At 41.6% G+C, this 25,307-nt stretch overlaps 1 protein-coding gene across 1 annotated transcript in view; it reads left to right on the plus strand.

The window, feature by feature from the left end:
* Positions 1 to 25,307, plus strand: part of SORCS3 (sortilin related VPS10 domain containing receptor 3) — a 591,280-nt gene that overhangs the window by 440,353 nt on the left and 125,620 nt on the right. The window contains exon 7 of the mRNA XM_043597460.1: positions 6,276 to 6,394. Coding sequence (XP_043453395.1) covers positions 6,276 to 6,394 — 119 coding nt within the window. The remainder of the gene's footprint in view (positions 1 to 6,275; positions 6,395 to 25,307) is intronic.

Below are 25,307 nucleotides of genomic sequence, written 5' to 3' on the forward strand. Positions count from 1 at the left end.
GTTTGCATCTGAGAGTTAATGCTATTATTCAAAATAAATAGCTCCTGGGTATTTCTCTAAGAGAGGACCTGAGGAGCTGATTTGCTTTTTGTTCACAATTTAATTCACTTTTTCAAACTTTGACAACATGTATATTACCCAAAGGGATGGAAGTTGAATGAATCCAAGGAAAGTTTCTTTCTCCGAGGTGGTAAGAGGCATGATGGCTAGGATAGTTTGAATATTTAGTAATCTCAAAGGCAAACCATTGCCACAAGTCACAATATCACTCAACATAACAAAAGTGTTTAGGTTTTTTAATGTCATTCAATTCAATTTAACTAGCATTTACTGGGACTTTATAAAGTTAGCTTAGGAGACAAACAAAGATAACTAAGACTTCATTCCTACTTCTGAGGAGGTGACCCTTTTGGAAAGGTTTGACAGAGAAAGAAACACTGGATATAAATGGATGAGAAACTTGCCTTGCTGGATGGGGAAGTTAGAGACTGCCTCCCTAAGCCTTACAGAAATTCTGGCAAAAATATATCTCCTTAGGAATAAAAGAATGCTAAGGATGTCAGATAATCTCCTTCATACTCTCTGTCTATATTCTCCAGTTCTCAGATCTTCCTCTGTCCAGCGCAAACCCCAAGGCATGTTCACTTGTGAATATCCCATTTTCCTCACTGGTCTGTGATTCTTCTGAGAATGTTCTCTGGTTCCTGGAAGTTCTCTGAGTGCCTGACACTTGAAGCTTCACTATACTCCTTGACCCAGTGCAAAAAGGAATGAATCAGTCAGTCTGAGACCACCCCTTCTTGCTATATGAGACCTTTAGCCCAATATCTGCTAAGTGAGAAGGCGTGAAGGTCGGACTCACTAGGGAGATGTTCTTATCTTCCCTAAGGGGTCTTCCAGCAGTAGAACTAGTTAAATTGAGCCAGATATTTCTAAGGTTAATGAGTAGATCCCTCTATTGACAGTGCAGGGAACAAAGCCTTTGACTTTTAGCTTTTGTAAGTGGAACAGTGACTACACCACCTCTTCAAAATACATTAGGAAGACATTTGACATTTAGAAATACGTTAATCATCAGGGTAATGATTGCCTCTCAACCCCTAGGGAAATCACTTTCTAATTTTCTTACAGGGATATCCAAATGAGTTCTTCATTCAATCTGGTCTTTCTGATTTTTCATTTGAGAACATTTCAAAGGAAAGGATAGTAAATAAAAGATTAAGAATATGGATTAATCAAAGCTAATCCATTAACATGTGATTATATAGTGCCTTCCATGAGCTTTGCCTACCTAAAAGGCCATGTTCAGTTTTCACTCCCTTTTTAGGAATTTCCTTCTCACATAATATACTTCTCCATCTTGTCTACACACAAAGGCTGCCTTCTCCTTCAAGTCCTCCTTGGTTATTCAGGCTCAGATTTTTTTTTTTTTTTTGTTATCTGCACACCCAAAGTACTTGAAGAAATTAAACAGGGGTATAAATTTGGAATATGACTTTACTAGTAGGACCTGTGATATGGTCTTTTGACTCTCCACAAACATTACCTGTTATTAATGGAGGGTCTGAGAGATGCAGAGTGTTAAATTCCCTTCCTTCTCTTTCCATATTAAGAAAGAGGTACCATCTATTAGTCTCTTAAAATGTATCCAATGATATGTTAAGCATTTTTCATACATAATCTTATTCAATACTGATGACAGTCCCTGGAGGCAGATACTAACTTGCGGGTATTTCACAGATGAAGAGCCGTGCTACTTACTCAAGGGTGATAAGCAAGTAACAGGTGCAGGACTTGAACACAGCCCAATCTGACTTCAGAGGCCTTGCTTTCAAATACCACACTATGCTCAAGAGCTCTGGACCCCTGCCATCTTATCAGGCGTTTGGTGTTACTAAAAGCAAATAAAAAGGCCACAGGTATTAGAAGCCTAGTTTGGGATTCAAGTTAAATGATGAATATCCTTCTGTTTCATCTTTAAATCTCCATGACTGTACCCAGCTTCATTTCAGGATAACGTCCAAAGCCCGAATCTGAGAACTTTTGCAAATGTGAGGCTCTTGGTGTCCCCTGCTCACTTTTGACACCCTGAGTGCCTTGTCACCCTCGGTCACTTCCATCTGGTAGCCAGGCCTGCCCGGTAATTGACTCTCCCCTTTTTCTCTATTCTGAGTTTTCACCAGGCAGTGGGTACCTTAGCACTTACTATCATGTCTCTGTATGTTTGAAAAAAAAGAGCGTTGAGACTTCCAATATATGAGTCCAGCTAAAGACTGCAAGTCCCCTGAATTTTAAGTGGATTTGAAAAACTCATTTCAGTGCTGCTTTCCTGTTAAATTGGACCTTTCGTTCCATGCTGGGCAGTAGCAAGCAGGGGGAGAGCCAAGAAGTAGGATGAGTTTGGCACAAGAGCTCACCTGCTGTGGGCCAAGGTTTAGGTAGGTTTTGATTTTGTTTGGGGTGGCCTTGAATACACTTGATTCTTTTTTTTTTTTTTCCCAAAGTGTCCAAATGGGAGAGTGAATAGTAAACAGACAGTAGAAAATGAGCCTGTGGGGGGGCGGGGGATAAGCAGATGTCCTCCTGTGCGTACCTTTGATTAGCAGTATAAGGAGCTTTCTGAGACACTGGTTGGCAAGAAGGAAGCAGGTTGTCATGTCAACACTTGTGGTTTCTTTATGTGTATTTACTGCAGCTTTTCGCTGGCTTTTAGTGCCTTATTCTGGGAGAAAATTACTAAGGCTTTGTGGGTCCAAGAGTATTCCTGGTGGGCAGGCCATGTGCTGCTCGGCACAGCCTGTGCTCTCGGCCTTCCCTCGCTCTCACACCCAGAAGTGGAAAGCCAGGCCATTCTTAGCTTTCTGTGTGCGCAGAGACAAAGAGGAAGTCAAGGGCAGGCTGTACGTACAGAACGGTGAACAAGCTGGGTTTGCTAATGGGGCAGGGAAGAGGGGGAAGAAGGTCTCTTCTCTGGAGAGGAAGGTAGGGACCAAATTACAGAACAGGTGACATGTTTGGATGTAGGCTTGTTTTGTTTGGCTTTATGGATTTGGCCCGCACCCTATTTTAAATGTAGAATAGGTGTCCTTTTTTTTTTTTAAATCAGGCAATTTCACATTTAAAAAATAGAGACAGTTAGATTTATTATAAGACACAGAACGTCTTACTCCTGTGTGCCAATGATGAACAGACACTGAGGAGCTTCTCCTCCATGAAGAGTCAAGTGTTGGCCATTTCACTGCAGTCCTCACCGCTCCCGAGTGCTCCCAGCCGCCGAGGCCGTGTGCCAACTGCTGTTTGTCATCTTCACCCAGCTCATTTTATTCTTACACGTTACTTGTCTGCCTCCCTAGGCACTTGATTTTATTCGGCTTCTTGTTAAAAGCCTTCTGCTATAGAACAACGTTTGGGCTTTGTCCCAGGGCACTCAGAACTGTTTTGAAGCCGGGAGAGACTAGGTCAGGTTTAGGTTTTAGAGATGACTCTGGCTCCCTGCCTCGGGTCCATCCAGTTCCCAGTCCATCATGTACATGGAGGCTAGTCGTGAAATGGATGCAACAGGCCACACAGATGAGAAGGACTTGTCCCAGGCAAGTGGCAGGGCTTGTGGAGAGAAGAGGAGAGACTAAGCATGTCAGAGGCAGGATGGTCGGGGCTGGGAACCAACTGGATTACATGGCGTATGGAGGAAAGAAAAGTTAAGAGGCTTGTGCTCACGGGCGGGTGAAAAGACTGCTGACGGAAAGAATGAGATCCATGTTTGACATGTTTGGATTAAGAATACCAGCGCAAATAGGCTTTGTTCAGCTATGGACGTTCGGGAAGTAGGGATGTAGCACATAATGAATTCATTTCTTACCCACATGTGTTTGTTACATTAGGATCATGTTTATACATAAATGTGTGGAATAGCTAGCTGCAAATAATATGAGTAAGCCCCTTCCTAGTCAGCAGGTCCTTTTGATTCAAAAACCTCTGTCTCATTCGCTGTTGTATTCCTCGTACCTAAGCAATACCCAGTATATTGTTCACACACCAGAAAAACTTGTTGAAGCCATCAGTAAATTAGTTAATTAATGATAAACAGGGAGGGGTGCCTGGGTGGCTCAGTCTGTTAAGCGTCCAACTTTTGATCGCGGCTCAGGTCATGATCTCATGCTTCATGAGACTGAGCCCCATGTCAGGCTCTGTGCTGACCGTGCAGAGCCTGCTTGGGATTCTTGGTCACCCTCTCTCTCTGCTCCTCCCCTGCTCATGCACTCCCTCTCTCAAAGTAAATAAATAAACTTAAAAAAAAAAAGATAAACAGGGATAATTAAACGTATTCATGTTTTACTCAATTAGCTTTTTTCTTATTTAACCTGTTTACCTTTATCTCCGCTGGCTGCAGGCTCCCCTTCCCTGTCACCCGTGACACCTGTGCACACATTCAAGGGAGCAATTGCATTAGATACATGTAGTAATGAACATGGTTTTAGGTGATAACAAAGACTTCTCTACTTTTAATACTGAAATCACTCCTACTTCTCATTTTCCCCACTTACTACTTTCAAGTACTATTCAGTTATAACCACTTTATTATTTATTTAGGTTTTTTTAAATGTGTATTTATTCTTGGGAGACAGAGACAGTGTGTGAGCAGGAGAGGGGTAGAGAGAGAGAGGGAGACATGGAATCCAAAGCAGGCTCCAGGCTCTGAGCTGTCAGCACAGAGCCCAATGCAGGGCTTCAACTCACAAATCACAAGATCATGTTCTGAGCCAAGGTCGGTTGCTTAACCGACTGAGCCACCCAGGTCCCCCAATTATAACCATTTTAAAAGCAAATGTACGGGGACACCTGGGTGGCTCAGTCAGTTAAGTGTCTGACTCTTGGTTTTGGCTCAGGTCATGATCTCATGGTTTGTGGATTTGGGCCCTGCACTGGGCTCTGTGCTCACAGCACGGAGCCTACCTGGGATTCTCTCTCTTTCCTGCCCTCGTTGCCCCTCCCCACCATCTCAAAAATAAATAAATAAACTTTTTTTTTTTAAAAATAAAAGCACATATATACACAGGTTTCTTTACAGAGACTTACCTGTAGTTTTTCCCCAGTAACAAATAACTGAATAAATTATCTTTCTTGGATGACCCTATGGTCATAATTGGGATGCATTTTAGAGTCAGAGATTTTCCCATTCAGCAACAGCTTCTGCTGTCATGTTCCTGGTTTGCTTGAGGGGCTCTTGACCTGCTGAGATCTTTCGAAGATTTTACAAGTAATTATAGAGTATTTATAGGTTTTATACAAGTAATAGGTGAATACATTCTTATTGTAAAAATAATAAAAATGTATATAATATGGAAAGAAAGGTCTCACTTCAACACTATTTCCATTCTTTTCACCCAAAAGTAATCATAGCTAATTTTTATGGGTTCCTTTAAAACTTTTTCTTTGCACTGTGGCACAAACCTATACATTTATAAAGGCAAGGTTTTGGGGGGACATAATACCATACTACCATACTGCCAAGTAATTTTTTCAAAGGTTATTTGAAAAGGAACAAGGATTCTAGAGAAATCAGGATGTGGATGTGTCCATATCTACTTAATATTTTTTAATGTTTAGTTTTGAGAGAGAGAGTGTGCACATGATGGGGGGAGGGTTAGAGATAGGAGACAGAGGATCTGAAGCAGGCTCTGTGCTGACAGCACAGAGCCCCATTCAGGACTTGAACTCATGAACTATAAGCTCATGACCTAAGCCGAAATCAAGAATTGGTTGCTTAAGTGACTGAGCCACCCAGGCACCCCTCTAGTTATTTTTTTTAATTATAGCATAGCATTCTGTAATATGTGTACCTTAGTTCATTGACATGTTCAGGGACCTTTAGCCTGTTTCTGATTTTTCACTGCTATGAACAATACCCCAGTGAGCATCTTTGCTCCTGACTCTTTGGGAAAATATACGAGTGTTTCTCCAGAAGACATTCCTTGCGTTAGAATTGCTGGTATAATATATGCACATTTAAAATTCTGATATTTCAAATTGGTTCTTCCAAAAATCTATACCAGTTTACCCTTTTGTCAGTAGGATGTAAGATTAACTCTTTCTTCCACTCCTTTGCCTCATCTAGATATTGCCATTTTTAATAATTATTACAAATTTTGTGAACAAGAATGAAATCTCGTTGCTTTGAACTGTGTCACTGATTTCCCATGGGGTAGAGCCTTGTGTAGTGATGAGAGCTTTGTCACCATTTCTCTTTGCGTCTAAGTGTCGCTCTCCCATTTCAGATGCTCACTACCTCACCTGCAGGATCCAGGAATGTGCTGAGACCACTCGGAGTGGGCCTTTTGTCCGCTCCATTGACATCAGTTCCCTGGTTGTTCAGGATGAATATATCTTCATTCAGGTGAGTCCAGAAAATGCATTCAGTGGTAGAGGTGGGGGTGCTTAGGTGAAGTCAGGAAAATGAGGGCAGCATTCCCGAGGTTGTGAACGTGTGGAGCTGGGGTGAGTCTCTGCTTTGGTGACCCATTCTCTGGGGGATCCAGGACTTCTGGTGAAAGATGAAGATGTTATGGGTCAGTATCACGGATGGGGTCTTTAGTGGCCCACTGAATCCTCAGCTGGGTTGCTATTTTATTATACCAAAAGGATCTTAAAATGACCAGGATTTAGACTAGGGCTTGGAAGTTTCTTAGAGCCACATCTCCAATGGATCTGACTTTCAGTAGTTTATCAAAGCCATGATCCATTGCTGTCCAAAGTGACCGGTCTCATTTGGGAGTGAGAATCCCCAAGAAATGAAGCATCTTTAGGATTTTCTTTCTAGAAAAATGTAGAGCTCCCTAAATCTTGCCCTCCCTTTACAGTGCTGACCACTCCCTGATATGTCCTGAGTCCAGAAATCCTTCACTCCCAAGAGCTCTGACTCACGGAGAAAACTAGATGTGACTCACATTTTTAGGCAGGAAAGGGAAGCCCTGTTTTAGGTGTTGAGTTTCACTGGAAGGAGATGCAAAGAAGAACAAAAATGAGGAAAAAGAAAAGGTGATGCTTCTGCTCCAGAGTGACTTACAGTGTGTGTGTGTGTGTGTGTGTGTGTGTGTGTGTGTGTGTGTGTGTCTGTCTGTCTATGAGTGTGTGTAATCATACTTGACCTTTGAGAGCAGCTTTGATTTCTCCCACTCTGCTTTCCCACCCTTTTGCTGCCAGTTGTGTTTGCAGGCTGTTTCCTATAGGAACCTTGATCTTTAGACTCTCCTGAGTTTACTCAGACCTATGCACCTGAATGACTTTCTCTGCCTCACTCCTGTTTCTTTGGTCCAGATTAGCCCCATTTCCCGGGAGCTGGGTATGCCTCTCTTCCTCTGAACCACTGCAGCTGTTCTTGTCTGCTATTCCCTTAGCACATGGGCTATTAGGAATTGTTACTTAAATATTAGTGGATTTGTCTTCGTCTTTCCAAATTGCATTTTATACTATCTGAGGATAGGGACAATACTTTATACACGAATTTTTCTCCTCATCCTTGGCCCTAACAGAAAGCCTTTGAAAATCCAGGGTGCTCAGTGACTACTTGTCTTACTGATAGATTGTAGATGTAGGAGTCACTTCTTTTTAAAAATCAGTTGTGTAGACTTTTGAGGTCTGAAACACATGACATGTAGCCATCCACTCAACAACCAGCTTGAAAAAGGGAGGGAAAGAGAGGTCTGTGTGGCTCCAGAAAATCCCTGTGTCTAAGTTTGTGTAAAAGCCAGAATCTCAGAATATTTTTGTCTAAATCTTGGCAGGTCATTAGCACTATTATTGCCTTATTCATGAATATTTATTGAACACATACAATGCAAAGTAAAGTCAACAAAGTATTAGGCATGACTCTGGCTCTCCCTAACTCTTGCCCTTGGCCTGCTTCTCTTTGCACCCAGTATATACCGTCTTGGGTCTTAAGTACTGTCTCCATGTTCTGATGAATCTCAAGCCAGAGAGCTATAACCTCTGCCCTGGAAAGCAGACCTCCTTGTCTAATAGTCATCTTGATATCTCAACTTGGATGTTCCACAGCTAGAATAAAATCGACATGTCCGCCTTGATCCTGATGCATTGGTGGCATTACCCTCTACCTGGTCACTCAAGGTAGAAACCTGGAAATCTGTCTATGACAACAAATTCAGTGAATCCAGGTCCCTGCTAATATCACCCTTAGTCTCAGATGGTTTTTTGTTTTTCATTCCATTCCCATGGTCCCAGTTTAAGGCTTTATTATTTCTTTATCTCTATTTAATTTTTTCAAGGTAGAAGCACAGAGATGATTTATGAATTTACCAATCTTATTGCCCTTTCCTTAATGCTAATACTGCATATAATGATGAACATGACAGGACCATTTCTGGGAAACATGACTTAGAATTTTAAATGTTCAGATTTTTTAAAATTCATTTTTCCTTTTATTGCATAAAGTTTTCTGTAACTCTGCCGGCAGACATCCAGATTTTTTCCCTAACTATTCTGAAGTATCTTTTTATTATTATTGTACTGCAAGCCAGCAAAAGTTTTTTCTTTGATAAGCATCAATTTTTATTTTGTTTGAAAGAGATAGGAGTTCCCGTTAGTCAATAAAATTTTATTGACAGCCTGCTACGTTTCAGGCCCCTGTTCTAGGAGCTGGGGTTAAGACAGTGAACATAATAAAATTCCTGCCCAAGTGGTATTTATATTCCAATGTAAGACATGGGAAAATATGTATATAATATATACATCCATATATACATAGGTATGAAAAGCCTGTGAAACATTAGTGGTTGAGATGCTGTGGTTTTGAGTCCAATGGCCAGCATTGATCCCAGCCTTGGCAGGCCACACTTTAGCTGGGTGGTCTTGAGCTATACTTCATTTGACTTATCTGTAAAAAGAGGACAATTGAGTACTTAGTTTATTGGTTGCTGGGCAGATTCTGTTTGTTAATTACATTTGTAAAACACAAATACAGTGCTCTGTAAATGTTGCTCTCTTTCTATCTTGTGCTATCATCTATTCATCTATCTACCAAATATATTAGATGATGATAATGTCTTAGATGAAAATTAATGAGGAATGTGAATGTTAGACATCTGTAGATACTACTATTTTTTTTTTTTAAGATGACCTGAAAAAGTCTCATTTGGTGAGTGGTGAACCAGAAGAGGGTGGCAGGAGTCAGCAGTCAGATGGGCACGTGGAGCCAGGTGTGTTAGGCCCTATACTTTCTTGAGCCCCACATGGCGATGTGTCGGGAACAGGTAGAGATTTGAGGCTGGCTTTAGGAGCAGAGGTATTGGGAAAACCAGGGCTGAGGATATAAGTTGGAAGCATGTCAGCATGTTGATGTCACTTTTGAGTTGCAAAATTGAAGTCATCAAGGGAATAAATATAGACAGAAAAGAGAAAGAACTCATAGACTAGGGCAGAGGGCACTCTAATATTAGGGAGATGAGAAGGAGGGAGTAAATGAGACCTAGAAACAGAGTTTAGAGATAACCACAGAAAGACCAAGGGTATTAGATTCCAGGACCTTGAAGGCTGTTTTCAGATTTTTAAAAAGAAAACTATGAGAGAGATGGGAAGCAATGGAATAACAATGCCCCAAATAATGCAAAAGGCCAATACTCTTGAGAAAAGCATGGAATTTCATCAACCACCAAACACAGATTAAATGCTATTATTTGCAACTATCAACTGGCTAAATTTAAAATAAGGTAAAAGAATGTGAGTGGGTTACATATGAACCGCTGCTCATACTGAAGGTATAGTTGTGTATTGTTTGGCCATCAGTATTTAATGAGTCCTTTCCTTCTCATAGGTGAGTTTGGCCTTATGCATTGATCAGTATGATAGATGTGTCTTCTTTCTGACAGTGTATGCTTAGCTTTTAGTTAAAATTGCTTCTTTTTTAAAAAAGTCATTATATGATCTCTTTTCCTGCTTTCCTGCCTCTGGGTTTCTTTGATAATTTTGAATATTTGTTCTAGCTACTTAGCTTTATGAATATAACAGCAAATCTTCTATTTCTGGATAATATCTATTGATTTCCTTTTGTGAGCCGTGATACAATTTCCATACATTTCTCTTTCCTCCCCTCTCTCTTAGATTCCTTCACCACCTGTTTTGGGTTGGTCATATTATCTCTTTGTTTGCTTTTCTATGTTCAAATATAATTCTCTTAGACTTAAATATTTTACGAAGTACTGTTGAACAAAGGTAGAAAAACTAGCCTGTGTTTATAACCTGTATCCAATTCTAGTTTTGTTAATTAAATCATTCAGAGCATTTACATTCTGCTGTGAATGATCATTCCTGCATTTATTTAGATCTTAGTTATATGGGTAAATCTAGTTCCTTTCTGTAGTTTTTGCATTTTTTTCTTGGTTGTCTGAAGTTTGTCCTTCAGTTTTTCTTTTTTTTTTTTTAATTTTTTAAATTAATTTTTGAGAGAGAGAACGAGAGAGAGAGAGAGAGAGAGAGAGAGAGAGAGAGAGAGAGAGAGCATGAGAAGGGCAGTGGCAGAGAGAGAGAGACACACAAAATCTGAAGCAGGCTCCAGGCTCTTAGCTGTCAGCACAGAGCCCAATGTGAGGCTCCAACTCAAACCTGAGCTGAAGTCGGACACTTAATTGACTGAGCCACCCAGGTGCCCCTGAAATTTGTCCTTTAGTAATGTCTTCAAGAAAGGTAAATTCTTTTAAAAAAATGTTTATTTATTTTGTGAGAGAGAAAGAGGGAGAGAGAGAGAAAGTGTGAGAAGGGGAGGGGCAGATAGAGAGGGAAAGAGAGAATCCCAAGCAGCTGACAACACAGAGCCCAATGTGGGGCTCCATCTCATGAACAGTGAGACCATAACCTGAGACAAAATCAAGAGTCAGATGCTTAACTGACTTAGCCACCCAGGCATCCCACAAAAAAGGTGAATTCTTGAATATTGTAAACAGTTTCCCTCTTTAGGGAAAAGGTTTAATTTCCTTTTTTAAGCTATAAAATGCATGTATTATTTGCTTTCCATGATAACTTTGCTCCATTAACTTACTGAATGTCACTGTGTCAGGCCAGTCTGATATTTCCCTTTTGGGTATCTTAATTTTTTCCCCCTTGATACCTAAAAGTCCTTTTAAAAAATATTTATTTTTAATACTATTTGCTTTGTTAATGTATGTTCTGTGGTTGATCATACTGTGTGAGTTTCTTTTCCTGAAATGTAAGTCTCATTCAGTTGGTTCAATTTCTCCTTCCTTTTTAATATCTCAGAACTTTCTGTTGCTTATATTTTGAAACATATATTTTATTTCAGTTTAATTATTTTGGTTCTCTTTCTCCAGGACATTTAGGATGTGTGCAGTAGACAGGAAAATCAAAGGAGAGTCATTATTTTTTTTTCCCTTCTAATCAGTTTTAACTCACTGAGCAAAGTGATATTAAAAAAACAAAAAACAAAAAAAAGAGCGCCTGGTTGGCTCAGTCAGTTAAGTGTCTGGCTTTCGCTCAGGTCATGATCTCACAGTTTGTGAGTTTGAGCCCTGCATCAAGCTCTGTGCTGCCAGCTCAGAGCCTAGAACCTGCTTCAGATTGTGTGTCTCCTTCTCTCCCTCTGCCCCTCCCCTGCTCATGCTCTGTCTCTCTCTGTCTCTCAATAATAAATAAACATTAAAAAAAAATACTGGAAAGTCTTACCCACATTATCCCTGAACAAGTATTTGGCAGTGTCCAGGCTCTTTTTTATATTTTTTTGCTGCTCTTGTTGAACTTATTTTCTGAACTTTGCCAGCTTATATTTTATCACTTTTGTTGTCCCAACGTATCTATTCTTAGCTCTTGTATTTCTACTTTGAAGTCTTCTCTTACAGAGGTAATCTCCTCATCATACAGGCTATTTTTAATCATAGCAGTATGGGCACAATTTTCATTTGCTTCCTGGAAGCAGATTTATTTTCTGAGTCTGCTGTTTTTTCTGTCCCTTTCTCTCTCATTTTGCCATAGTATTTTATAATCCCTGCAATATTTTCTTTTATCTTTAGGTTCTTAACCATTATTCATTTTTTTTATGACATGAGCTCTTCTGGACTATTTGAGGAGATTCTTCTTGGTGACAGACCAGAACTCTTTCAGCTTAACAAGAATCTTCTTTGTTTCTCAGTGAGGTTCCATATAACTAAAGATAGTTTGTCTGTGAATGAGTTCTTTACAAAAGGTAAAACCACCTGGCTACTTCTTCATCCAGCCACACCTCTCCAACTTCTTGTCATTAGTCAGCTCTAAGAATAAATAAACTGCCAATTCCTGGGCCACAGTCCCTAGGTTCCAAATAATTGATTGTTAGTTTTGCTCCTTGGGAAATGTCATCTTTGGAGAATGCTATTTCTCTAGCTTGATCTAAGATTTGTAGCTGTAGGCATTTTCTGCCCTGGTGCCTGTCGGTACTCTGTTTGTTCTTCACTGAATTTGGCTTCCACATATATTGTGTTTCAGGGTTATATTTTCATTGAGTATTGAGTTTGTATTTTTATTTCTTGTTTTCCTTGTTGCTCTAGGGTGATTTATGAGAGGAAAAGGGAAGCACCATTATTACTTGGCTATTTAAAACCATTTATAAACCTTAATCATGTATTTTCTGAAATGTCACAAAAGCTTACAGACTGATTTTCTCATTCCGAGACCAGCAACCCCCACCCCCAATCCATTCACAACACTACTTTCAAAGTAATTTATTTACAACAAAAATCAATGTTCCTGTCTTCAGTGGCTGCTCATCACCTATAGGTTAAAATCTAATTTCCTTAACATTGCCTACAAGGCCCTGTACGATCTGGATCCTGCATACTCCATTAGCTTCATGGGAATCCCCATATACCTTCCTGGTTATATTTTACACTCCCATAAACGATAAACCTGTTTGGTCTCCATACACACATCATGTCATTTGTTGCCTAACATGCCTTTCTTGCATTTTCCCACCTGCTTGGAATGTCCCTTTACTGGACAAACTTATCCTTAGATTCATCTTAGGCATTGCTGCCTGTAGAAAGTCTTCCCTGGCATCCTTGATCAGGATTGGACCAAGCTCCTTTGCTGACTACTTATCCACGTGTGTTATGTCTCCCCAGCCAGGTCTGTAAACTTTAAGAGGAACAAGACTATGTCTTATTCATCACTGTTTCTCCTGCACTTAGCATAATGACTGGTACTCAATAAATGTTTATTGAACTGAACTGAACTGAGAAGATAAGACACCGTCCTTATTCTCAGGGAATGCGGTTAGTTATCTTTTTAAAGCAAGGGAATCTTGTTTCCCCAACTAACAATATGAGACAACTTTGGGTAATTGCCAGTTGTTCACTGCACGAAAAATGACCGTATGTAGGATGTCTCTGCATTTTTATAAAACTGCTGTCCAACAATTATCCATTATGTGATTCAGTAGCCTTTTCATATTCATTCATTTAAATATATTAAAATACAATCAGCCCAGTGGGGAACACAGACAGCTAAACAGTTATTAGGTAGCATGATGAGAGCTGTGTTAGCGCAAAGCACATGTTGCTCTTAAAGCAAGTGGGGGGAGCTTCGGAAGGAGGGTCTGTGCAAGCTTTCCAGCAAGGGAGACTAGGAGTACCAGCTGGGTAAGTGAAGGCAAAAGAGCATTCCAGGCAGAAGGGAGGCAGGGGTGAAGTTAAGAAAGAGAAAACAATGCCCGGGGATCTCTTTGTCCAAGGATAGGTGTAGTTGTGGGAGGGAGTGAAGTGGCAGGATTGTCAGGTAGGACAGTCCTGGGGAGGTGAACCTTTTCTGTTTCCTTTCATTAAATCTAGGTAATTGCGCGTTTCCCTCTTTGTAGTGCTAAAAAGCTCACAACTAAGTTTTGTGTCAATTATAGCAGCTTCCCTGCATCACATTGTGTGTTATTATTGTTCCTTTTCTCCTCGACTGCTGGCCATTTGTGTTTATGTGGCTGCTTTCCTTTATCTGTTGATTTGTTGTTGTGGCTTATTGCTTTTGTTTTAATTATTGGAAGCCACCTCAGAGAAATGTCTGAAATCAGTGCGAGTTTTGAATCTTTCTTGGAGGGGATGGGTTTTGAAAATTGAAATGGGCATCAGGAAAGGCTTTGTGGGGAAGGCGAGATTTGGACTGCAGTGCCTAATGTCTATCTCAGAAGCAAGGAAAAGGCAAAGACGCCTCATTCTGTTCATGGAAGTAAAGCTGCCGCAGAAGGCTTTTGGGAGGGCAGAAACTCCTCAGAGCAACAGTGGCTTCTCACTCCAGGGCTTAAACCCACAGGTTTATATGTGAGCAGAACATCAGGCCATCAGGGTAGATGGCATTCTGCTGACCCTGCCAGCAAGCTACTGAAAAGAATGATCTTGAAAGCTGTAGTGCAGGGAGGCTTGGGTCCAGCACGCGCACGCCCCCTCATGGGTGACCTCTCTGGGGAGTACCGCTAAGGTAGAGCTGGACATTGAGAACTGTGTCTTTTCTGAAAGATGCTTGCTGTCACTCCATAGTTGGGGTCTCAAAGGGGAGCCTTGTATAGCCACATTATTTTCTTTGCCTGCAGTTGGAGCAGCTACATAACAATAGGAGGAGCATAAAGGACTTTGGTGGGTTTGGTTTTTCATAACTTTAAGGGATCTATTCCCTTGAATTTTCTAGTTTTGTAGAGTATTGGTATCTTTTATTTCGTTTTAGTGCCACCAGAGACATACACCTGAGGAAGAATCTTATGGAAAAGGACGCCAGTCCATCCCCTTCACTCTTTCTGGCTCCCCCCCCCCCCCCCGCCCACTGCCGCCCTGCTAAATGTGGTTCTTGGCAGTTTTTACATGGAGTCTTAGGTAACTTGTCTCAGGAGCTATGGAAAAATGGAAGAGGGTATCTGGCCCTCTTACCCCCTCCTTAAATAGCACACCTCAGCTTTTGTTTGTTCTGTATGTCAGGGTTCTTAATACTTTTTGCCTCTGATGAAAGCAATCTGCTGCTAAGAAATGTTTGAAACTGCCAACTTTTTGTAGCACTGTTGGTTCCATGGGTCACAGGTCAGGCTTTTTGGGTGTGGACAACCGAACCATTCGGGATTCATGTGACATGGATCCATTTCCTTTCTCTGCAGATTAATAAATGTTATGTGTGTGTTTAAGGCATAATTGTTTACCCATTAGTGAGTCATATACAAATGTATATGCACACATTTGAGAGTAAAGTTAATAACGAAAAACCCAGGTAACTACTTCATAAGAAACTTCCCATTAATTTTGCATTAGAAAATTCACCCTTAAAACACTTTGCCCTCCTAAAGGAAAGCTCCTCATGCCCAGTCATTTCTTTCTTTCTTTTTTTTTCAACATGATTATTTTTGATCTGTATCTTGTGTGTCGTTGAAGGGTCCCTATACTACTCATGCGGTTCCTACAGTTCAGAAGAGACCCCAAGGTTCCGCCTCACCTTTTATTTTTCTATTGACAAAGAGGTAAAGATAGTCATCTTGATGGTTTTGCTTGAGGGGGCCTAGTGTTTGATCTCCAGCTTTCAGCCGAGCTGAAGATGTACAGAACACTGTGAAATTTGTTAATCTGTCAATGCCTTTTCTGTGTAGGGGGCCTGGGGGCCTGGGGTTTCATAGTGAAATCAAAAGGAGCTAATCCTTCCCAGAAGAGCCCTTGTTTTAATGGGAAAGCGTCTGCCTGAAATGCCTCCGTTCCACATGGATAAAAGAGAAATCGGCTTTCCTCTGTAGGGGCAGGGGGAGAGAGATAAGTTGTTTTCTGTGTTCTGAGCCAAGAAGGTTGGAAATCCTGTCTTTTCTCCTTATGGAGTAGCTTTTCTAATGATTATCCTGGAAAATAGGTAGTTCAGCAGTGATAGCAGTAAAATCCCTTCAGTGATAGGATTGATACCCTGGCTATTAGGAGGTATGATGAAGAAACAGGAACAGAGCCCTAATAAGCCATTGTAAGAGATTTGTGTGTCTTTACTGAACTATGCAAAGCCTGGCCTCATCCTCCCTTCATGGCATGGGAGGTGGCCTTCAGTGTAATTAGGATTCATTCACTCATTGAATAAAGTTTTATTGTGAGTGCAGTTGTGGGGGGAAAAAACCAGTTCTAATACAGATATCTAAAACACAAGAGAAAACACTGACCGATCCATAATTAACATACACACACACTACATCTTCTAGAGGTGTAGATAAAGCAGAAAATTCAAAGGGAAGGTCATCCCAACTCTGCCAAATCCTTCTCAACGTCCACAACTAGACCAGTGTCAGTGTGGAGATCCACACTTTAAACTCCTGGTAATGTGTGGGTGTAGTCAGGAGAGAAGGCCCCCCTACAGCAAGGAATTCTGTGTGCGGATCAATGGCACGCAGAAAAGAAGTCCTAGGATAACTCCAGGGCTACAGTGAAGCCAGTCAGCAATTTGGACACAAGTTGCTGTTGTGAAGAGTTGAAAAGATGTTCTAGAAGTATTAGCAATTAACAAGTACTAGTAGCTAGGTAACAGATGCTTCTTGAGGTCCTTGATGTGTGCCAGGTACACTGGAGCGTGGCAGAGGAAGAAGGCATTGTTCCTGCTCTCAGAGTTTATGATTCAAGTAGCCTGTGGTTTGATGTGGGGCAGAGGACCCTGAACTTGAACACCTGGGTTGTAGTCAGGACTCCACCACCTTACCAACCAGGGAACACTGGGCAACTCATTTGGACTTTCAGAACACTCATCTTCTCATTTCTGGAGAATGGAATGATGCCCCTAGCCCTGCCTGAACTGGAAGGTTTTTGTGAGGATCAAGGGAGATAATAATGGCTTTGAAATGCTTTGAAAACTACGGAACCCTATAAAACGCAAGGATCAAGAGATTAATCCGCATGCAAAAATCAGACTCGCTACGTTTGTGTATGCACATTCTCATTTAAGAGTTTTTATAAGCCTGTCATATAGAAGAGTCCTAAATCTTTTCCCCAAATTCATTTGGTAATTATTCATGGATTCAACTCATGTATCAACATACGTGCATGATAGAATCTTCCCACATACCTTCCATAGTGCTTCAAAGAAACCAGCTTCTAATGACAGCTATGTAACTGTAGATATTCTGGGGTTTAATTATCTTGCCAGACTCTTGAGTACCTTCTTGTAGCATGTTTGCCCCCAGCTCCCCTGGGTTTTGATAGTTGTTTAAGAACCTGGTTTAGGCACCACTGTGGGAGGTAGAAAAGCCTCTCTGGCATGGCCACTCTAGAGTTATCTTTCTGAAAGAAAAAAAAAGCCCTAAGGCAGAAATTAATAGAGTGTAATTATTCAAAGAAAAACTATTTGGCAATATTTTAAATGATGTTAATTTGGCCTTAATGGGAGAGATTTGAATGTTAAATAAATAGCAATCTCATCATTAGGGACACATTTACAACACAGGAGTTTAAAGGAAAATGAAAGAGTTGCAGACACCACCTTCAAAAGAAATTCAATAAAGACATCTTCAGGTGAATATTCTTGAAGCGCTTTCAGAATCTTAAGTGAGTTGTTTTCAACAGCCAGCGCTAATGGAAGATCCTTAAATAGCATGTTGCTGGGATGTGTCTCCTGTACAGGCAATGATTTTAGTGGCTTGATGTAAAAGTTGCTGTTAGTATTTGAAATGCCTCAGTGTACAAAAACAAATGAGCAACCTGATTGTGAAGGTCATGATGCTTAGTTGATCTTCATGCTGGGCATCGCAAAGGTCCTATCTCACGTCCTTCTGGCTTCTGTTTGCTCCGCAGCTAGCTGTGCACACAGGTGGCCTGATGTCACCTTGCCTCAGCTGCACTGTGAACCTCTTGCTTTTTGTTCTGGGCTGATTCCTCCTTAAATAGGATACTTATGAGAGACCCCTTAGCCATCCTGATGCAGGTGCAAAGGTGCCAAGACCCTCCTGGACAATTAGACTGATAGGAGTCAGTAGCCAGTGGATACTCACTCCTCTCTTCCTGTGTCAGGAGGGCGATACTGAGCCTCGTTCTCTAGGGGTCTTTAGAGTGTCCCCAGTGGGGTTGGGTCCCAGTTACTCATAGTAATAACCAGTTGAGTGACACTCCCTGGGACGGCTTTTTCTCCCTCCTTGTTTTCCACTCTCTAGTTCTGCCACTTCTGTTCCCTAGGATCATTTCTCAAACTCAAGCAAACAAACAGACAAAAGAGCCTCACAGAAAACAACAACAAGCACTACCTGCATAAAAGCCCTGGTCTCAGGCTCTACATTTCAAGGCAGATGGAACCCAACTCAAAGAAACTAAAAAAAAAAAAAAAACCCTCAAATTTATGGAGTCCTTACTATGTATCCAGTATGTGGATAGATCAAACTATCCAAGAAAAGTAAAAAGAATCATCTTCATGGCTATATAAAATTTCTCAATCCAAATGCCCAATCCCACCCCTTCTGACTTCTCAGGCACCTGGCTTTACCCATTATCCTTCTTCCCCTATCTCTTCAATATTCCTTCCTGTTTCAGACTTCCCATCAGTATTTAAATATTTTTAAATATATACTATCCTTAAATTAAAAAAAACAAGAAAACTTTCTTTGAATCCAATGTTCCTGTCTATAAATGTCCCATCTTTCATTTGCAAGCAGATTTCTTAAGAGCTATCTATATTCATTGTCCCGTTTTTTCATTTCCTTCTCTTTAACCCACTTGAGACTGACTTGCTCCTTGTCCACTCCATTGAAATTACTTTTGCCAAGTTCATCAAAGATGTCTCTGAATTATATCTAGACAACACCTCTCGATAATTAACTTAGTTGACCCGTCTGCGGCACTGGGGTCTCTTGGCTGCTGCTTCATTCTGGAAGCACATTCACCCTTGCTTCTTTGACAATGTGTGCTTCAGCTACTCCTCCTACTTCTCCAGCATGTAGCATCTTCTTCCTCTCCTAAACAGGTGCCTCTTCCTCTGCCTACCCTTGAAATATGGGTTGTTCTCAGAGCTTTTCATAGGTTCCTCTTCTCTGTTCACTTCCTGTGCTCTCTGAGCAATCCTGTCTCATTGATTCTTACAGCGTGGCATCAATTACCATCCAGATGCTGATGATTCCCCAGTGTCTCCTGCTGAGACAGAGAGGCTCCAGGAGGGGCTCTTTATTTACAGAATGCCCATCAATCCTTTTGGCTTGGTGTCTTTTTGCTCCTTTCAGAGCTTTGCTGTGCATGTCCCTAATAAATGGTGACGACTTGTTTATTTCCCAGGAGATCTGCTGAGGCTCTGTGAAAGTTACATACTGTTATTTACTAGGCCAGCATAGCAAGGAATGTTTTCCCTTAATCTCAGTGAATTGTTCTGTAATTTGCCCCATATTATAACACAGGTATTTGCTTTTCTAGTAGTACATGGATGGGATATGTCTGGCCCCAGGGTGTCGAATTGTTTCCATTTTGTGTATCACCTTTGAGTAATTACTAATAGCTGCAAAGAAGGCTGTGTTGTCGTGCTTCAGTAGGAAAGACTGTTGCCGTTAATTAGTAGTGTCTCCGTGGGCATGAGAAGGAAGAGTAGTGGCGTGGCGTGTATGCTGTGCAGTGTATTTTATAGGAAAGGTGGCACTCATGGTGTTTAATTATCCGGGAGCCTCATATGATTAGGTGCAGCCTGTGAATGCTGGCCTGGAAAGTGGATATGTTGTCCAGGGGACCACAAGTGTTTCTGTAATTCAGCCCAAAAGAATGAGATCGGCCACACACCTCTCAGTCTCCTCCACTATTGGAAAATCTGTAATTTCCTGTTTCCAAAGCAGTGATGCTTCAGAATGCGGTTTCCACCTCGCCACACCACCGGTTATTACCCACCAGTCAGCAAAGTGAAACTGTTGTCACAGTTTATTTGTTGTGTCTCATGTTTATTTCATGCCAAATGCATGTCTGCTATGTGTGCGTTTTCTTTTCTTTAATTCTACTTTAATCTTCCCAGGATCTTGGTGTGATGGATATTATTCTCTTTAGTTTTTAAGGGTGGAAACTGAATTTCAGAGAGGGTTAGAGAATCCCCCTTTGTCCTATAGCTCAGTAGATGGCAGGGTCAGGATATGACATCAGAGCTGTCTGGCTTCATAAGGGATAACAAAAGAGGACAGTGATCTATTTCTCATTTCATTTTCCCAATCGGAAGATGTTTGCATTAGCACCGAATAGCTGGTGTTCCCAGAACTTTTCCGGATGACTGTACAGGTAAAAAAGAGGCAGCTGTTGTCCCATTCTTGGTGGACACAAGGGGCAGGAAAGCCTTACTCCCTCCTTGTTCAGTGGACTGTTTGTCAGGATCTGTTTCAATTTTGTTTCAGATCAGAAACTTTCTGCACCATTAACCAAAGAAGGGCTTAATGGGATTCAGTACAATGTAATCATGCCCGCACCTCTGAGAGTCGTCCCTCACATGCACTTAGAGGATTATTCAAACACTCATCACTAGGGTGCAGAGGAGGGGGAGTGGCAGCATGGTTAATCATAGTTACCATCCCCAGCTCCACTTTTCTCCAGCCTTCCCCACTTACCATGTACCTCTTGCCATGAATTATCCAGTTTCCATTGTGTGTTTCTGGGCACAGCTTCTCTTGAGTTCTATTCTGGGGTACAGAGGAGCTACTGAGTCATGACCCAGCTGGGTCTCCCCATTGTCCTTCCCTTTCTAAGTCCCAGCAATTTCCCAATACCCCCTCTTCTGAAGCACAGCTCCCAGGAGGATCTCTTTTCTGGGGCCTTCTCCTATTAAAGATAATTGTATTGTAAAAACAACAGTGCCGATAATGAAGACAGTTGGGCTGTGGACTGAGAAGCAGACTATTAAACTCAGTCCTCTCCCCATTACCATTATAACGAGGATACATATCTATTTATTTCAGAGTTTCGGCTTTTACAATTTTTAATAGCTCTGCCTTTAACTCCATAGCTAGCTAATGGGGTAAACAAATGCTTTGGATTTCTGCAAGCAACTTTTAAGGATCTGATTCTGAAAGCCCTCATGGTCAGTCAGAACAAGGTCTTTTTGGAGTTTAAAAGTGGCGGAGCCATTGGCTGATCATAGCTTAATTTGATTGAGCACCTACTACGTACCCAGGGCTGTGAGAGGTTCTGTCTGAGACAGAAGTGTTGATCATTCATTCATTCATTCATTCAACAACCATTTGTTGAGCACTTGATATGTTCCTGTTATTCTCAACGAAGGTAATATATTGGTAAACAAGACTGACAATGTTGTCCTCGTTCTGTTTCAGACTAGGTGCGGTGGTGGGACTACAAGGCCTGACACTCTCTCTGAGCAATGTTCAAAAGCTCTTGAGAAAGTGCTAGGCAATTTCTCAGAGCGAGGGAGATCCACGAGGCATGATATGATCAGAGATACTTTCCTGGAGAAGGCAAGGCTCAGGTTAGGTCTCCAAGCAGAGAATTGACTTGAGGAGTCTAATTTTCAGAACAACAAATGCTCTAAGGAAGAGACCCTTCCATGGCAGGAGGCAGTTTGCCACCAGATGGGGGTGCAGGTTGGTGGGGGATGTGGGGGTGGGCAGTACAGCATTGTTAGATGTAAGTCTGTTCTCATCATTAACTCACTCGGTGACATTGGGCCACCACCTTCCTCCCTAGAGCTCAGTTTCCTTGTCACAAAAAGAAAGAATTGCATCCAAGAAGAGCTCTTAACCTTTTGTTGTTGTGGTTCTTAACAGTGGGAACTGCTTTTCATACAACCTTTCCAAGGAATTCCAAGATGCAAAACAGATACAAGGGAATGATCTAGTTTAAAGAGGGTCAGGGGGCTATAGGAGCTCTCCTACCCACTCAGCCTCTTCTTCATCCATTTTGGACACTCCCAAGGCATCACTGTAGGATTCCCAAACTCCATAGAATCCAGTTGGGAAGGCAATGGAGTATATGATTCCAGAGTTCCCTTCTAATGCTGCAGTTCCAGAAGTCTGCTCACTCTACAGGATGCTCCATTTAGTTAAACATGGGCTGGTGACTGTTATTCAGGAGTATTTCCCAAGTTATTTCTTCAGTGTTGGAATCAAAACAAAAAATATTTAGGTTGCAGCCCGTCCCTTAACAGAGTTGCTGAACTATCCTTTCCTCCTTTCCTTTCACATACATCTACTGAGGGCACAAGGTAGAGGCAGTACAATAGGTCAAAAATTAAAAAGCAAACAAGTAAAAGTTCCTGCCATAAGAGGGTTTGTAGTCTAGTGAGAGAGATAATACCTATGCAAAACAGTGAAGAAGAAAAATAATTACATGCTGTGATAAATTGATGAAATAAACATAATTGCAAGAGCCAATCATAGAAAAGAAGATACTTCATTAATTCATCTATTCTCTCAGTCCCTCAATAAATATCTCTGGAGTTACTACAGTCCACAAAGCATGGGACCCCACTTTGGAGATTTTGTAGCGAATGAGACAAACCCAGCCCTCTTCTCCTGGGAGTTTATGATTTACATGGATTCTCATCTCTGATAGTTATTGGGAGGCAAAAATAAAAGCATAAATTAGAAGAAAACTGTGTGCATACATGCCTCTGTGTGTGTGTGTGTGTGTGTGTGTGTGTGTGTGTGTGTGTAAAATATCTCCAGATTTTGCTTTTGAGATTGGGACATATGAAGTGATTTCATGACAGGTGCATCCACATGCACTCTTCCCTCCCCCTTTCTAAACTGGGAGTCAGAAGGTCTGAACAGAAATCAATCCCAGCAATTTATTTTTAACTTCTTTCTCCTTAGCCAGGATTGATTTTTGTCTTTGTGATCAATGGCACAGAGAATAGCTCCATGGCCTGAGCAGCTGTTCAAGCGCTTGGTCTGGTCGGCCCCACATCTATCGAACAGAACATTAGAAGCCGATTATGAACGTAATAGAATGAAGATGTTTGAAGGATGGGCCTGATTACCCCTGCCTTCCTGGTGAGAGATGCCTGCAGGCAGGGGGCTGCGTTTGCAGGAGCCCAGGAGAACCATAGGGCAGGGGAGACAGGGACACACGCTGCTTGTCCCCAGTGGGCAGAAGCCAGAGACAGGAAGCCTGCAAGGACAGGGAGGCACTGGAGATTCACTTCTCCTCTGCCAGCCTGACTCCCTCCCTCCTTTCCTTTTTAGCTCTCTCTTTTTCTTCCTCCAACTATTTCATCTTTACTACACCAACTGCTATTAGATTTGGAACTGCAAGTGAAACATCTGTTGTGAAATAGAAAAAAGAAAAAAAAAAAAGAAATTGATTGGCTTTTCCCTCTCCGGGCTCTTGGGCTTTGAAATGGTCTGTCTTTAATCTCCATTCTCTCCTTCCTTGTTTTTCTCTAATCCAGCGTGTGTGTGATGGGACCATGAACTTAGCCACTTCCCCTCTCCCTGGAGCCTTGCAACCTCTAGAGGCCAGGCAGAATCGCTTCCACCTCCTCCTCTGAAAAATGTTTTGGGAAGGGAGGCACACCTTGTTGTGATGCGCAGTGGTGATTCCACCACCCTACCGAACCCAATTAGAGTGGAGAATCTGCTTGCCGTACCCCAGGCCTTCTGTCCGATTCTCTGGAATAAACGCCTGCGGTTTAACTGCCTGCCCCAGGTGGCGATTGCTTCCAGATTGCAGGATGGAGAAATAATCAAAAGTGCTGTTAATACGATTGTGTTTATTATTTCGTTCTGCTGTGTAATTGCTTCTTAGGTATTCTGTGTGTGCGTGGGAGGGAAGGCGTGGAAGTGGTGGCTTCCTTACTTCCTCTGAGACGTCTGGTATGAGTCCTTGTGGAGTTGATTGAACCTTATACGGAGCCCTTCTGTAGAAGAAATACTGTGATTCTCAGCATTTCCTTACTTAAGATTTGTCCTTTAACATTCTTCCGTGATTTTTACCTCCTGGCTAATTTTCTTACTGAATAATCTGTAGTTCTTGGGGAGTCAATTTCATGTAATAGTAAGAGCTAACACTTATTGAGTGGCTAGTGTGAGCTAGGCATAGTGTTAATGCATTTGGGCATTATGACATCCTATGAGGTAAATCCTACTCTTACCTCCATTTCTCTCAGGAGGCACAGAGAGGTGAAGTCATTTTCCTAAGACCACACAGCTAGTAAGGAGTGGAGCAGAGATTTTGACCCAGGCTGTCTGATACCAGTACACTTGTTCTGCTTTTTAAATGAGAGTCACAACCTAAATGTTCTTACATTTTGAGGCAATTGGGTCAAGAACAATGTAAGGGGCAGTAAGTAAGAGCAGAAACCTTGAACGCAAAGTAGCAGCCTACAACGTGTTTGTGGGGTCATTTAATGAGCGCAAAATAAACTGGCAGCATAGAATCTTAGGATATAAGAGTTGAAGAAGATCCTTATGCCGAGGACGCCAGGACCTAGGATGTGAAGGAATGAAGAACACAGAGGTGTGACAGTTTTGAGTCCCTGCTTTGTGTCTGGCACATGTTGGGCCTGTATGTTGTGAGTGTGCCTTACCTGTTTGAGGATGAAACTGAGGTCCAGAAGCAGCTCAGTGCTTTTCCCAAAGATCCATAATAGCCAGTAGGGCTGAGGGAGGTTTGGAATCCATGTCTAGGCTCCTGATGCAAGGCTCTTTGTTAATTTTCCCAACAAAGAACTAAACAAAGGGCTGAAAAGTTTCAGAAAAATGAATTTCTGGTAACCCAGCTATAAGTCTTGAGTATTTTCTTGAAGCAGAACTATGTTCTTGATATGAGCCACCTCTGCAAAGAGAAACAAATAAATAAATAAAATCTTAATAAGATTATTGAGCAGTGTGGTGTAGACTTTTTATTGGAAATGTCAAGCAAAAATGAAGCAGAGTGTTTGTGTCAGATCCTGCACAGAAAAAACACTTAATAAAACCTACACACACCCACTGTTTCTTGGCATTCCTCCAAAGCACCTCTTCTGGAACTGACCACCAGTGACCTGCCTTCTTAGATTTCACCTCCTGCAACCCCTTCAGATTTGCTGTGATCTTTTTCTTCTTTCAAGATCCATCCCCACCTTATCCCCACCGTTTCTTTCCATCCCTCCCTTGATTAAATAGAACACTTCAGCTATATCCTGGTTTCTCTAGTGTTCCATCCTCAAATCTATCATCCCATTCAACAAACAGAAAACATATATGTGTGTGTGTGTGTGTGTGTGTGTGTGTGTGTGTGTGTATGTATATATGCCAAGTTCAAATCCTGTGTGTGTGTGTGTGTGTGTGTGTGTGTGTGTGTGTGTGTGTGATATATGTGAGCCAAGTTCAAATTCAGGCTCTGCCGCTTTGGAGCTGTGTGTTCCTGTGCATGTCACTTTACCTACGAGTA

The sequence above is a fragment of the Prionailurus bengalensis genome, chromosome D2, assembly GCF_016509475.1.
Source record: "Prionailurus bengalensis isolate Pbe53 chromosome D2, Fcat_Pben_1.1_paternal_pri, whole genome shotgun sequence".
Taxonomy (NCBI): Eukaryota; Metazoa; Chordata; class Mammalia; order Carnivora; family Felidae; genus Prionailurus; species Prionailurus bengalensis.